Consider the following 15,433-nt stretch of genomic DNA (forward strand, 5'->3'; position numbering starts at 1 on the left):
TCGGCTGTCTGCCACTTTAAACAAAGAAGAAAAAATCCTTCAGAATGCAAGTGCTTACTTGCTGAGCTTACAGTAAGGTCCTGGTCTGGGCTCTGGGTTAGCACTTAGGTGCTCCTCTTGTGTCCCAGTTTCACCCAGCTCTGCCCTCAAGGAAAAGCAGGCCAAACCTCCTAACTGGCTTGCTGATTCTTGATAGGTCAATATTTCCTCCTGGCCCTTCTAGCCTCTGGAGGACTGCCTTGTTGGTCACCCGGTCTAGATGGATTTTCCTTGGGCGCAGAGTATCAGGGTGCTCATGCCTCCAGCAGAGGATAGAGAAGGCCTGATAGATCCCATCACAGTGTAGTCTAGCTGATGTCTTAGCCAATTATTCTTTTCTTAGACGTTTTTGTTTGCAGTCCTCTGAAAATACTCTGATTTATAGTTAGTTTTAGCTTTTCTCATCATTAACCACAGTGATTGCCTCATAACATTTGTGAATCCTTAACAAATAGTTCATTTTATTGTATAAAGAAAATATATTTAATTTGTTAACTGACTTGAAGTTGGTGCAAATGGATCTGGAATTGACATGATGTTTACGGGAATATGCATGTTAAATTACTGTAAATAAAACTCACTGACTCATCTGTCAGCTATCTGCGTTGCACTGGTTTGGGAAGGCATCCAGTTGTCCTCAGAATTACAACAAATCATCTCATTACTCCATCTTTTCACAGTGAAGCCAGAATTTAAGTATATTGGAAACATGCATGGAAATGAAGTTGTTGGGAAAGAATTGTTAATATACCTTGCACAATACTTGTGCTCTGACTATCTCCTTGGGAACCCCAGGATCCAGACTTTGATAAACAACACTAGAATTCACCTTCTGCCTTCGCTGAACCCAGATGGGTATGAACTTGCTGCAGAAGAGGTAAAAGACCTTTTTGCAATGAAGTGAATATGTTATAAAATTCCCTGCAAAAGAGAGAGGAAAATCTGGGGTTTGGGGGATTTGGGTTTTGACAATAGTTGACTAACAGATTTTATTCCCATCTGATTTGCTGGGCAGCTGCTCTGTAGTGCCCAGATTAACAAAACTAACAGGTAATTTGGACCAGATTTCCCATTCTTCCTGCTTGTACACTGGAGGTTTGATAAGGATGAAAGCCTTTTTTGCATATTCAGTAGCCTGCCCAATATTTGAGCAAAATGCCCAATGAGCCAATTTTGATGATTGAAGTTGATCCTTTTATTTTGTATAAACTTGTAGTTTAATATATTTTCTTCCTCAGCTAGAAGATCAGATGTAATTAAATATTAATATTTCTTATGCTTGCTGAACCCTGACTTAAACCCTGTTTAACAGCTGCTGTGTTCCACCTTAGAGTCACATCAGTGGTGCTCAGAAGTGCTTTTGAGGTCCTTTGGGATAAAGAGTGTTCTATAAATAAATATATTATTTCCACTCTCTGGACACTTTTAACAAATCTCTGGTGCCTTTTTGGCATTTAAAACTTCCACTTGTTCATTAGCAAATAACATTTTTAACATCCCAAACATTATGAGACAGGCAGGATTGGATCTATTTAATTAGCTTCTTTCTTTACTGTAAATTAGGGAGCTGGTTACAATGGTTGGATTAATGGACGTCAAACTGCTCAGAACCTTGATCTTAACAGAAACTTCCCTGACTTGACATCTGAAGTTTACAACAGAGCTGGGCTCCGATGGGCACGCCTAGACCACATCCCCATTCCACAATCCTATTGGGAGGGTAAGGTATGAATTACAGACGTTTTATCAAATATATTGTATAAAGGTTCAGATAATTATGAATATTAAAAAAAATCAGTACCAAGTTATCCTTGATGCTTGTTTTAGCTTAATGCTATTCTTCTTATAAGGAGGACTAGTTGGATGTGCATAGGATTTGTATGGGCTGGTCATGGCAGAAAAGGCAAAAGTCTCAAATGAATAGCAAACAAAAATGTCACAATCACAGGTTTCAGTATTTCATTAAACTATACGCTATTGTACAATAGAAACCATTTGGGAGGGCCTGATTTTTAGAAGTGCTGAGCACCCACAACTCATATTGACTTGATTATTAATTAATTATTATTATTAAATTTATTATTTGTATTGCGGTAGTTCTTTTCAGCCCCAGTTGTAGCTCGGTGCTGAACAGACAGAACACCAAGCCGGTCCCTGTCTCATGAAGCTCACAGTGACTTCATTGGGAGTTATGTATCCTCAGCATTTCTTGGAAATGACCAAGCTGACATTTTGGGCTTGGCTACACTGGCACTTTATACCACAATAAAGCCTCACAGAGCGCTCTACCTTACTTCCTGTCCACACTGGCAAGGACTCCCTGGCTAGAGCGCTCCTGGTACTCCACCTCCACGAGAGGGATAACAGCTGTTGCGTATTGGCTGAGACGCCCCAGGGCCAGTGTAAACGGGGAGTTAAGTTACAGCATTCTGACTGACCTCCGGAAACATCCCATAATCCCCTTAAGTCAAGTGGTCTCTCATCCCTTTGTTGTGAAATCAGGTCAGGAATGCGGAAGTGCCTTTTCAGAGCTCCATTTCAGACAGCAGCTGCTTATCTGCAACTGGGCAAAGCAAATGTTTATTGAGTGAGTGAGTGAGAGGCAGGGGGGCTAGGGAGATCTGAACTTACAAGATAGTGCTGACACACTCTCAGCACTCCAAAAACCCACTCTTTCTCTCCCCCCACATACAAACAACACACTCCACCCCACTCCCCTCATTTGAAAAGCACATTGCAGCCACTTGAACGCTGGGATAGCTGCCCATAATGCACCGCTCCCAATGCCGCTGCAAATGCCGCAAATGTGGCCACGACAGTGCGCTTTCAGCTGTCAGTGTGGACAGACTGGAGCGCTTTCCGTAGTGAGCTCTCCGAAGGCTGATTTAACCCAAAGCACTCTACAGCTGCAAGTGTAGCCAAGCCCTTTAACAAACAGCTCAAGTAACTGAAGCTGTTATCTGAGTGCCTGCTAGTTCACACTCCCACCCACCAGCAGCAGTACTGGAAGGTGGGTGAGAGAAAGCAGCTGTTACCTCTCCTCCCCAGTACTGGGAGCAGCAGAAGCAGCACTGGGCCTGAAGTTAATCATCAGCAAGTTAAATAAGGCATGTGCTTGCATAGTAAGAGTGTGATACTCAGGAGTGTTTTAGTTCCTAGCCCCAATCACAGGACAAGTGTACCAAAGGCTATATCCCTGTCATATGGCAGGGAACGGTATCCCCCAGCTCCAGTGGCTGCACTTGCAATTTATCCCCCTACAAACGGAGGAAACACAGAATCCATCACCTACTGTAAGTGTGAGGCAAAACACTAGCCCCGAGTCTGGGAGCTCCTACTCTCGCTTCAATTCCCCATGCAACCCTTGTTTTCATCTGGGTGGGTTTTCAGTGAGATTGGTTCCGTTGTTTGCCAGCCTGCAATCCCAAATGTTCAAAGTCCCGGAGGGGATGGATGATCCAGAAATTAGGATGCTAGCAGGGGATTCTGGAGAGTCCCTGCTTCTCCACAAACCTTCCTATATGACCATGGGCAAGTCATTTAGTCTCTCTGTGCCTCAGTTCCCCATCTGTACAATGTGGATAATAGCACTGCCCTACCTCACAGGGGTGTTGTGAGAATCAATACATTACAGAGTGTGTGTTGCTCAGATCCTACCGTAACGGGGGCCATACAAACCCACAACTTCTGTGACAGCTGTGATAAACATGCTGATTATGCTCTGATCCTGCAAGCTACCCCGTGTAGCTGGAGCTCTGAGCCCAACTGACTTCTCTCGTGGCTCTGCATAGGCATAGAAGCCCGCCTGTGAGGAGCAGCTTGTACAGAGGCCCTACACTAGTCAGATTCTCCCCAGACTCCTGTTGTGCCTTTACAGCCCCTGTATGCCATCACAGTAGCATACAGAAGCCTGGATGGGTGACAGAATTTGTCCCTAGTATTTTTGTCCCAAATTTCCCACTGTTGCTATCACAAGTTCTGCTCCCCTAGTAACAAGAAAAGGCATAGACAGCCATTGGCATTTTAACCCCTCTGTTGTCTAAACCTACCCTGAACAGGAACAAAATGCACAAAATTACTGAGGGGTTTCAACATACCAGAGGCTACAACTGTTCTACTGCAGGCCTTTCATTGCATTTTACAGGGGAATTAGCCATGAAGGAAGTGACTATTTAACACACCACAAACGCACACAAAACTTGTTCCCTCCATAACGAGCAGCTCAACAACATACAAAGTACCTTCTGATGTGTGCTGTGTAGAGACAGAATGAGAGAACCTGTCATCCTGTGACCTTGAAGGCACATGCAAAACTTCCTTGACAACTACAGTTACATTTAGCTAAGAGATGAAACTGCATGAATCTTCTCTCAGTCCGGAGTTAACCTACTCCCACAGCAGTGGGCACAGAAGAGCCAGATGAGTTGTTGATGTAATGAGCATCAATTTTGCTAGGGATCTGAACCATTTACCTTAGTGAGGGGACTCTGTTATGGAACTCAGCTTTGTGCATTAATATGTCTGCTTCAAAGCCAGCTTTCAACTGTCATTTACTTAATAGTATTTATTACCTGGCTTATTAAAGTAATTATGCAGGTATTCCAAAGTACCACATGGAGACGGGAAAATTGAAAGCAAGCTCTTTAGCTCTTTGCCAGTCACATAAACTCAGAAAAACCCCTTCCCTTCCCATAATCCTTGCCCTTACAACAAGCTTTGTTCTCTATTACCAATTATTGTAATAAATGGTCAGAGTTGAAATTGAGAAACATTATCAGAGATTAAATAAATTAAATTGCCTTGATTCATAGAGGATTTGGAGGCTTATAGTGGAGGCTGGCAGAAACTGTAGGAAATCTAGTCCAGTTGTTTCTAAAAGAAAAAAAGAAATCATCTTTACAGACCATGGAGACAGTGGCTAAATACGATATAATTGACAGAAATGGGAATCAGGTTTAAAAAGGGTAATGGCCATTCACTGTATTTATGGCCAAATTATCTAGCTCCTTTCTAATTGTATCTTAAATTGCTCTTGCAAAATGGATAATTTAAGAATGATTGTCTGTGACTGAAAGGCAAAGGACTTCTGGTGAATTAATAAGCCACATTAAAGAAAAAAATCTATGAATAGTCAAAGGGTAGAGTCTGATACCATTGATGGAGCTGAACCAGAAGAATGTAGATTTAAAAATATAGTTTCTTTAAAGCTAAATTGCTATATGGGTTGCAAAACCTAACCGTTTTCCACAAAATTTGCAGCAATAAAATAATAATGGTGTCAAGTTGTTCTGCACTTAACTCAAGAGCAGGCAATGGGGCACAAACCCCAAATGAGTTGTGCTTTCTATACTTAGATTTCACCAAACCAATTAGCAAGTGGAAACTCATCAGGGACTATAACAGCCTAACTATGGAGTCACAGATAATCCCCTTGGATACTCCAATCTGTCTTGCCACACAGGCGAGCCTACCTTTGTGATAAATGGTCCCTTAAACCAAGGATCACAGCAATATTCAGATTACGGTCTGTCCCAAAGGCCCATTCACTTATCCCAGGTCAGTTGCACGTTAGATCTCACACCAAAGACAATGCTTGTAGTCAATACTATAATAAACTACCTAAAGATTTATTAACAGGGAAAAGGAAATAGAGTTATTTATAAGATGAAAGCAGGTAAACACACACACACGAGTCACAATTTTACATTTGAAAAGGTAATAGAAGTTTCTATAATAAACAAGCTGTATATGTCCTATAGGGCTAACTCAGGCGAAGCATCTGGAGATCCCTTGCTTATGCTTAGAAGCTGTGCCCCTGCAGAGTCCAGGTGTCATAGAGATACAGTTCCTTTTCGTTAGGGTTTTTTATTCCCTTTCCCTGATGTGCTCTAAGCTGTGAACTCAGATGATGGGTGGAATCAACTTGCATAACTCCTCTTCATGAGGCATGGAGTGAGAGAGCAGAGAAACAAAGTCTTTTGTTCTCTTCAATGTCCCACAATAGTCCTTGTGGTGTTGATGGGCCTTCCTTGTTGACCAAGATGTAACAGCTTTGGAGGTCAGCACTTCATACAAGTTAATGTCTCTCTCCTGTCTGGTGATTTAGAATGTCACAGAGGCTTACATTACAAATGCTTAAATATTACCTTACAATATAGGATACAGGTGCTGTAAGTGAGATTAATGCACACAGCAACTCACCAGCAGTCAAGAAAGTCCTAACACTAAATGCAATCTTGTAATTCTAATACCTATTTTAATAATATTAACACAGAAGTGAGCCAAACTGATTCCAGCTAGGTATTTGTTCGTATTCGGTTGAGACATGGGGACCGTGGCATGGGCTGGCAGCTGGTCTGGGGGGAGGGATAGCTCAGTGGTTTGAGCATTGGCCTGCTAAACCCAGGGTTGTGAGTTCAATCCTTGAGGGAGCCACTTAGGGATCTGAGGCAAAAATCAGTACTTGGTCCTGCTAGTGAAGGCAGGGGGCTGGACTTGATGACCTTTCAAGGTCCCTTCCAGTTCTAGGAGATGGGATATCTCCATTAATTAATCACAAACGGGCTCACTGTCTTGCGGAGTATGTAGGTATCTACCACGGAAGTAGGCTAGAGAGAAACGTGAAGAGAGGTTGAGTTTAAAAGTTCTCTGAATAAGACATTTAATCTGGGCTTGTCCCAGAAAATATTGATATAACAGTTAAATAAAAGACTTTTACTGAAATCTGGGAGTATCTATTTCCTCAAGAATAGGACAGGGTCTGTGTTCATGCCTATCCAGTGCTTCAGAGAAGAGCAAAGAGCAGACAGTTTTGTGTGCTGAAACCAGAGAAGACGAATTGAGCCCCCTCTGCAGCAGGCTTCCCAGTTACTCAACAGCCTACATAACAGCTTTTGTGTGGGCACTGACAGAGCTGGGAGGCATCAGAATTGCCACAGCATGGTCCGTTGGCCACCCAGCTGATCCCAAGAGGAAACCCATGAGGGCATCAGTACTTCTCCAGGCTGTATTCAGTTCTTTCTGCAGTTTCTGCTTCTTAGAAGGGATGGAGTTAAAGGGAGCCAAGGCTTGGGAAGGAAGCCCAGGAATCAGTCCAGAAGGGTCTGACTTTTCTTATTGATTTCATGGGATCCATGGAGTCAGGTCTCAGATTCCCTGTGGAAAGCCCACTCTCACTGCAAACTCAGAAGGGAGCATCCTCTGAGACTCCCCGAGTTCATTCTCACAAAACTCTCCCCCACCTTTGGTGTGTGTGTACTTGCGTGTACCTGAAAGACTTCTCTGGTGTCCTTTACCCGTGGAGCTCAACTCCCCAGGGCTTTTCAAATGGTCTCCCTTCTTCTGAGCCATGAATAAAATCCTCTCACGCTCTTGAACATATGGGGGAATTGCCATATTACCAAACTTGACAATGGTTAGGCAGCCAGTGTGCCTGACATGCTGACAAATATTGTCTCATTGTTCCTTTGTATTCCCCTGTCTGACTGTCTCCACTTGTTATCTCTTGTCTTATTGTAGATTCATTGGGGCAGGGATCATCTTTTTGTTCAACAGTGCCTAACACAATTTTATCTTGGTCCATTACTAGGGATCCTTTGTGCTACTGCAATGCTACAAATGAATTATGATAATGATAACTTCCTTATGAAAGACCTCTCTCCTTCTTTTTTCACAGGAATCAGTGGCATTGGGTTCACTTTAAAACCCAGAGTCAATTGTGGGGGAAGCAAGGAGATGATAGTTTCCATCCTGTCTGCCACTCCTTGCATGTCTTTCTCTCTGCACTCACCTGTAATACTATAGTTTTTAGTGATACTGGCACGCAAATATATGCAAAGGTACTAATGGCTTTTTGTGTATTGGAAACTGGAGCATAGCTAATAACTAGGATGTAGAACTTCAGTTATCTCAAATGATGATAAACGACAGAAGAATTTGACATGCCAAGTCCTGAAATGCATGTTCCTAAATGCTAACAATACTTCACTTCCCTACTCTTTTCCTGTTTACACAGAGTCGGAGGTGCCCACAATTCTTCACCACTCCTTCTGGTCCTTGGCACAGGTTCATAGGTCTTGGAGTTCCAGTCCTTTTCTCTTCAAACGTCTCTTGACGGTGTCTTCCCATCATATCCTCGGTATTCCATGCCCTTTCTTGCTGTCCTCTTCCTCCCATGCTTTCTTTGCTGGTCATTCTTATCACATGTCTATCCAACCTCAAAAGTGTGCTCTCCAGCCTCTCTATCATTAAGAATTCCAAGTTCATCTTCCCCCTAATATCTTCCACGAGCACTCTATCTATCCTCTGGTTGCCTGCCATTCTCCTCAGTATATTATTTTCTATTAGCTGTATCTTCTTTTCTTCCATCGCTATAACACCCATTTCCAAACCATAGATCAGACAGGAACCAACTTAAATTTTTTCTTTTAGTTTTTTACTTAATTGCCAGTTCCACAGTACTTCTACCAGCTAAATGCTAACAACAATGAAGTAAAAATAATTTGTGATTCCTGGACTGTTGTTATTCTGTCCACCACTATCCCTCCCCCAGTTCTTACCACATAGCCGCCTGTCCCACAGTGTCCCGGGCCTATAAAATGTTCACTAATGAATTTTTATGCAGTGCCATAGGAAAAATACACCCTCACTGTTTTGATACATCAAACAATCAGACAGATTTCTCACTGCAGCTGCCTAAAGCCAGCACTGCAGCCTTTGTTACACTTAGACCCAGATTTTTAAAGGTATTTAGATGTTGTGGCACTCAGCATTGCGTTGCTGATTTAGGAGCTTAAATTTCATTTTCAAAAGGGATTTATGCTGTTAGGAACCAAAATCCCATTGGAAGTTGATGGGATTTAGGCACCTAAGTGCTTAAATCACTCTTTAAATAGCTCCTAAATCACTTCGGTGTTGGAACACTGAGCACCCCAACCCCTAAATATCTTTTCAGATTTCGGCTTTATTGACCTTTCTTAGTGTTTTAAAGCCAGCTGACAGCATCCTTGCTGGTTGGTGTATATGTCCAGAATTGGCATTATTAAATCTTACAGCCAGATGTTGGATGGGTCTAATTGATGTCAATTCATCCAGTATTTTCATCTGAGCCTGGCATCCTGACATACAGCAAATGCCACCTGGCAAAGTACTGACACAAAATAAATGAAGCCCCACTCTCTGCCAATGGCTACATGCTCTGCAGAAGAGCCCCAATCAGCAACTGGCATCAATATAAAGGACCATTCATATGGGTCCTGGGAAACCGTTGCCCTGGCTATCGCCAGAAAAGGTGTTTTCAGGTTGTTCTGCACTGGTTAGTGTGCTTGTGCATACTGCCCTCTACTAAATGAAATGGCAGCTCTGCTAAACAAATATGTTATAAGCACCCATACCAATGGCTAGTCTACAGTGGCTATAAAGCCTAATGCTACTTCAGCTGCCTTCCTCAGTTACCCAGCACCTACTACACATTAAATGGCGTAATAGTATTTCACAGTGGTGTCTATGCCACCGGGATAAGAATGCCACTTGCTTTACTGAACTGTCAACATATTTCCTGCAATACTTGCAGGGGTGCACTTGAGAAGTCACTCATGCAAGTGACCAGCTGACCAAGGGATGGTCATCCTCCAACCTTGATTATTTTCTGATAGCTGATGGTATTTAAGCATGAGGTGGCAGAGGGCTTTAGCAGCCCTGCATAGATCCATGCACGACTGGGCCCAAAGTAAGAAAGCCTGACCCTCCTTCACTTTACACCTTGTGTAGTCTTTGACATTTGTGCAAACACATTGCTGTTCTCATTTGGTACCATTTTACAGTCACTTGGCACTCACTTTCCACAGCTGTCAATGATCCCACAAGGTGCAAATGGAAAGAGAATCCCTCCCTAAAACTAACAACACTCTGATAGCTGTATTTTGAGGATTACCCTAACTGGCCACCAGGTGTCACTGTTGCGTTTAAGGAGTAGCTAATTATAATGTAGTGCTGAATGAAATTATTCCTCAGTAACTACTGAGGCCAGACAAATCCCTCACGGCTTCAACAGGAAACTGTGTACTTCATAGTATGAAATGGCAACATGAAGAATCCTATGGCTTAGATTCAACACACTGAACTCTTTTGCAAGCAACGCATGGCTATACCAGTGCATATCATGGACATGGAGACGCTTCTCCGTCTATTTTGTCACAGTTATTTTTAGGAAAAGTCACGGACAGGTCATGGGCAATAAACAAAAATTCACAGGAACCCGTGACCTGTCCGTGACTTTTCCTAAAAATAACCAGGAGGGAGAGCTGATGGGGAAAGAATTACAGTTGGAGCCCCATGGAGGGGGGACTGACAGCTCGAGCCACACTGCCATGCGGGAAGGGGGGACACTGCCCCAGCCCCAGCCCAAACCACAGGGCACAGGCGAACAGAACTGGCCCCTGCTGAAGCCGAAGGGTGGGGGCGCACAGCCCTGGCTCCAGTCCTGGCGACAGCCACGGACAGCTAAAACCAAAGAAGTCATGGAGGTCCGGAAAAGTCATGTGACTTCTGTGACTAAATTGTATCCTTAATTATCTTACAAGAGTCAATTGAAAGTTGTTTCTACTTTGTCTTTCAACAAGTGGTGAACACTAGGATTTTGCAGTTGAGTCCCAGCTTGTCCAGGGAAAATTTTGAAAGCAACATGTTACATTTTCATTAAAATGTGACCACTATTATGCCCCTTAATCTTGTTGCAATCTGAATTTTAGTTCAAATCACATCTTATTATTATTTATTTGTGTTACTGTAGCACGTAGGAGCCCCAGTCATGGGCCAGTCCTCCGTTGTGCTACTTGTTGTATAAACAGAGAACAAAAAGATAGTCCATATCAGTCTTTTCTCCATGTTGTGTTGTTTTTTTCCAAAAATGGTAATTGCCTCTGGGGCTGGGTGGCTAGGAATTGTGAGTCTGACTTTCAATTTTGTTATAACAATTTTTCTGGTCTTGGAGGGAGGGAAGATCCCTGTATTTTGGGGTCCAAACTCCATGCTTGTTACATGGGACAAACAACCACCACCCCATCCCCTAATGGGAGATCTGGGAATCACACACAGTTTTCTTCCCCACCACACTGCTATCTGCAGGTGTTTCTATGAGAAGGGTCATGCTGGCCCCAAATTATTTTAAGATAATCCATTCTAAACAGAATGTTCACTCAAGTGATTTTTCTTTCTACTCTTCAGGTAGCACCAGAGACAAAAGCAGTTATGAAGTGGATGAGGGCTATACCATTTGTATTGTCTGCCAGTCTCCATGGAGGTGAATTAGTTGTTACCTATCCTTATGACTTCTCAAGGCATCCACTGGAAGAGAAAATGTACTCCCCTACTCCTGATGAGAAGGTAATACTTCTTTCAGATGGCTACATAAACTAGTATAGCTTCAGATATGGAACTACTTGGAACCAATCCTTTTAACTCTGAGCTGATGTGGATTTTTTGAATGCCTGACTTGCAACAATATCTCTAAATATGCCATGAAAGGGTGAATGTAGTTCTGCAAGCATTATACTCTAGGGGTGGGAATTGCAAAAGCACTCAGTGTTTGTCTAACGTCACTCTCAGGCCTGGTTACACTTAAAATTTAGGTAAACCTATTCACATTGCCCGGGTGTGAAAAATTCATTCCCCTGAGTGCCAGAGTTAAGGCGACCTAACCCCTGGTCTAGATGTGGTTTGATCGATGGAAGAATTCTTTCATTGACCTAGCTACCGCTGCTTGGGGAGGTGAATTACCTACATTGAAGGAAAAACCCCTTCCATCGATATAGGATGTGTCTATATTACGGCGCTACAGCACCAGAGCTGCCGCTGTAGCTTCAGGCCCCATAGTGTAAACATGGCCCCAGTGAAATCAATGGGAGTTTGCGCATTGGCTTCTAAGGGGCTAGAGATGTGCTAATGCTGAGTGCTCCTATTGTCAGACTAAGGGGGAATAAAGAATAAGACTTGCGAAGTTAAACTATTTACAGATCTACTCATAGGAAAGTTTACTTCCTGTAGCCAAAAAACCAATAAATGTAACATTTCAGTGACAACACATGAGGGCCTGACTGTCCACTGTCCTGCACCTTCTAGAGTCACTTACATATTTACAGTTCTGCTCTGGTAGCATTTTACACTCACTTTGCATTGGTGTAAATAATTCCACCAAGTGTAGGGGAACAGAGAATCTGCCCCTTAATATTTAAGGAGTTAAGGGCCCACTCTAACTCCCACTGGCTTCACAAGGAGCAGGTCCTGAACATACAGTTCTAATCTTCATTTAAACCAAAGGAAATAAAGGATGCCAGAAGGGGGCAATATTGTAATAGTTATTACAGGTTAAGCTGAATTAGTGAATATTTGTCTTTCCAGTCCCTGATTTGGATTATTCTTCATTTTGAGAGCTTTAAATATGCTGCCCAATTTTCAGCCCTCTTCTCTACTTCTTTTTGATTTCCTAAAACTAGTCATTGACACAAGTAATGAGAAGTTTGTGCTTTTATGTCAGAAATGCCTGGCAGTCTTAAAAAACACCACTTTCTTTAGCAAACCAATGCTGCAAATAAACAAAGAAACCACTTTTCCTTAGTGTGATGTACAGATCCTTGTGTTGAGGAGTGCAGGACTGGGCTGATTCCTTATGCAGGCTGGGCACCAGAGATCTGCAGTTAGGAAACTAGTATTAAGTGTCTTGATTTGAGCTGCATAAAGTCTGTTGTTTGGATACTCAGTGATATACTTAGCAGGGGAAGCCACACAAAGTAGGGATGCTGAACAGTGAGAAGCACATAGCATGTCATAAATAGGTTTACTGAATGGTAACGCAAACTACAAGACGTTATGAAGAAGAGGGGGAAATCCATTCTTTATCTGCTAAGGAGCAGGTGGTTTATAGCCAGTGAACTTAGGGGATTTTATTGGCTTTTTCTCTATGTTAAATCACTGATCTATGGTAAAGGTTTCTAACTTAGCACCCAGCTGCATGTTCTGCGAATCACTTTCAATCAAAGGTGAGCATAGCTAGCCTCAGAAAAGTCACTGGAGAACAGAAATGAGCTGAGGTTTCAGTGACTGGAATTGTAAAATCACAGCTCAGATGTTTAGTCCTCTGCCTTGCTTTTTTTGTCAGTGAGGGACGGCTTTGTGGAGTAAGGTACCATTACACGTGAACAATGATGTCACAGCCCTTTAAAAATGGTCAGGTGCTGAATGCCTCCTGCATAGGAACTGTTTTTTTCAACTTCCAGTGACATCATGGGCCTCTGAGGCTATGTCTACACAGCAGCTAGACATCCACGGCTGGCCTGTGCCAGCCGACTCGGGTTTGGGCTGTGGGGCTGTTTCACTGCTGTGTAGGTATCTGGGCTTGAGTTGAAATCTAGGCTCCAGACCCTGCGAGGTGGGAGGGTTCCAGAGCTTGGACTCCAGCCTGCGCCCGGAAGCCTACAGAGTATTGAAACAGCCCCGCAGCCTGAGCCCTGTGAGTCCAAGTCAGCTGGCACCAGCAGCCGTGGGTTTTCCCTTGCTGTGCAGACATACCCTGAACCCTTTGCAGGCTCAGGTCTAGGTCAAGATTACCCTAATATCCCTCTTTTGCTACCAGCTTCCAAAGGAGCAGCACCAGGCCCCTATTGACCAATACTTGCTGTAGTGAAATATTTAACATCCCCCAAAAATAAACAGTAACCTGTGACTTGATGTTTTTGAGCTTCCTTCTCCTCACATAACAGCTGTCCAGCTAGGGGATTCCACAGACTGCACCGGAGATATTCCTGACTCCTGACTCACACTCGGGCAGCGGAGTCCCCTTTCTGTCTGAGGGACTCTGCACCTGGAGTCTCATTTAAATCTGGGGCACCAACGCAGTGTTTGCTAGATCCACCATTGCTACAAGGACTGGAAAAGTTACCAGTTAAAAGAGATGGGGGGGCAGGAGAGTACATGTTGATCTCCCTCCGATTAAAATAATTTTGTAAAACCAATTTGAGAGCAATGTTAGCAGTATCCCTTTAAATGTCAGAGTTATAAAACCACACCTGTTAAGTGACCTGCATTTAACTAATCTCCTCTGCAGCTGCTGTTGTCTGGGGACTTGCGTCCTGAAATATTGTTGCTCTGTTTTAGCTGCTGTTCTGTTAGCTGTAACCTCTGTTCTGACTGCTGACCCGGTGGAAATCACCTGGGCAAGGAGGAAGAGGGCAAATTTGCATCCTTGGTTGCAGCAAAAAGTAAAGCACCATAGCACTGCTGAAGCTAAACTTGAAGGCTCAGATTCTCCAGCCTGTTGAGTTGTTTTTGGGCTCAGTCAATGTGGCAAAGTGTACTTATATAGGCAGTGATACTCCCCCCATGTGCATATATTCTCTGGTGGCATTTTGGCCCCTATGTTACCCCTTCCTGGTTCCATTGGTGTTGGGGATGTGGGACACTGCTTTATCTGGTTTATTCCTAGCTGCCAGATTAGCTCATTACTCCTGAAGGCATTCTGCACCAAAAAATTAAAAATTCTGCACCAAAAAAAATGGGTATTTTGCACACAATATTTTAAAATTCTGCAAATTTTATTTGTCAAATAAATGTGGAGGTTACAGCATGGCAGTGGGGAGCACAGACTACTTGTGCACAGAGGTGGGAGATCACTGTGCAGCTCCCACCCCGGGACACAGACTCAGCAGTGAGGCTGCACCCAACCCTGACACAGCACAAGGACCCAGCCTGCCCCAGAAACACCCCAGGGCCCTGCCCCTCCGTGCCAGGTGCACCAGGTGGGGGCAGGCAGACTCAGCAAGGCAGGATCCAGGTGTGGAGGGGCTTAGTGTGGGGGGATCCAGGTGTGGGTTGAGAGGGTTCTGTGTGGGGCAATCTGGGTGTGGGTGGCTCAGTGGGGGATCCGGATGCGGGGGGGATCTGGATGCACAGGGGCTTGTTGGGGGGTTCTGGGTGCAATGGTAATGGAACTCTGCAGGGGGGTCCAGGTGAAGGTGGTTGGGACTCAGCAGGAGGGGGTCTGGGTGTGGGGGGGATAGAGCTCAGCACGCGGGTCTGGGGGGGGTTCAGTGGGGAGTCCAGATGCAGGGGGAGTGTGGCTCAGTTGGGTGGGGATCCAAGTGCAGTTGGTTGGGGCTTGGTGGGGTGGGGAGCCAGGTGCGGGTGGCTTGTCGGGGTGGTCCAGGTGCAGGGGGAGTGGGAGTGGGGCTCATTGGGGGGTTCTGAGTGCGGGTGGGGAGTGAGGCTTGGTGGAAGGGTCTGGGTATGAAGGGATCAGGATGTACGGGGGTTGGGCAGATGGGGAGCAGCTCCCCGTACATAGATCCCTTCCTTTGCAGCTGAGGAGTGACGGGTGCAGGAAGCGGGGCATCGTGGGGAAGTT

General features: G+C 44.2%; 1 protein-coding gene across 1 annotated transcript in view; it reads left to right on the forward strand.

Annotated features, from left to right (window-relative positions):
* The window catches only part of CPZ (carboxypeptidase Z), a 50,378-nt gene that overhangs the window by 22,578 nt on the left and 12,367 nt on the right, over positions 1-15,433 (forward strand). Inside the window, exons 5-7 of the mRNA XM_026648072.1 lie at positions 720-916; positions 1,603-1,764; positions 11,263-11,421. Of these exons, the coding sequence (XP_026503857.1) occupies positions 720-916; positions 1,603-1,764; positions 11,263-11,421 (518 nt within the window). The remainder of the gene's footprint in view (positions 1-719; positions 917-1,602; positions 1,765-11,262; positions 11,422-15,433) is intronic.

The sequence above is a fragment of the Terrapene carolina genome, unplaced genomic scaffold (genome assembly GCF_002925995.2).
Source record: "Terrapene carolina triunguis isolate 2854851 unplaced genomic scaffold, T_m_triunguis-2.0 Scaffold66, whole genome shotgun sequence".
Taxonomy (NCBI): Eukaryota; Metazoa; Chordata; order Testudines; family Emydidae; genus Terrapene; species Terrapene triunguis.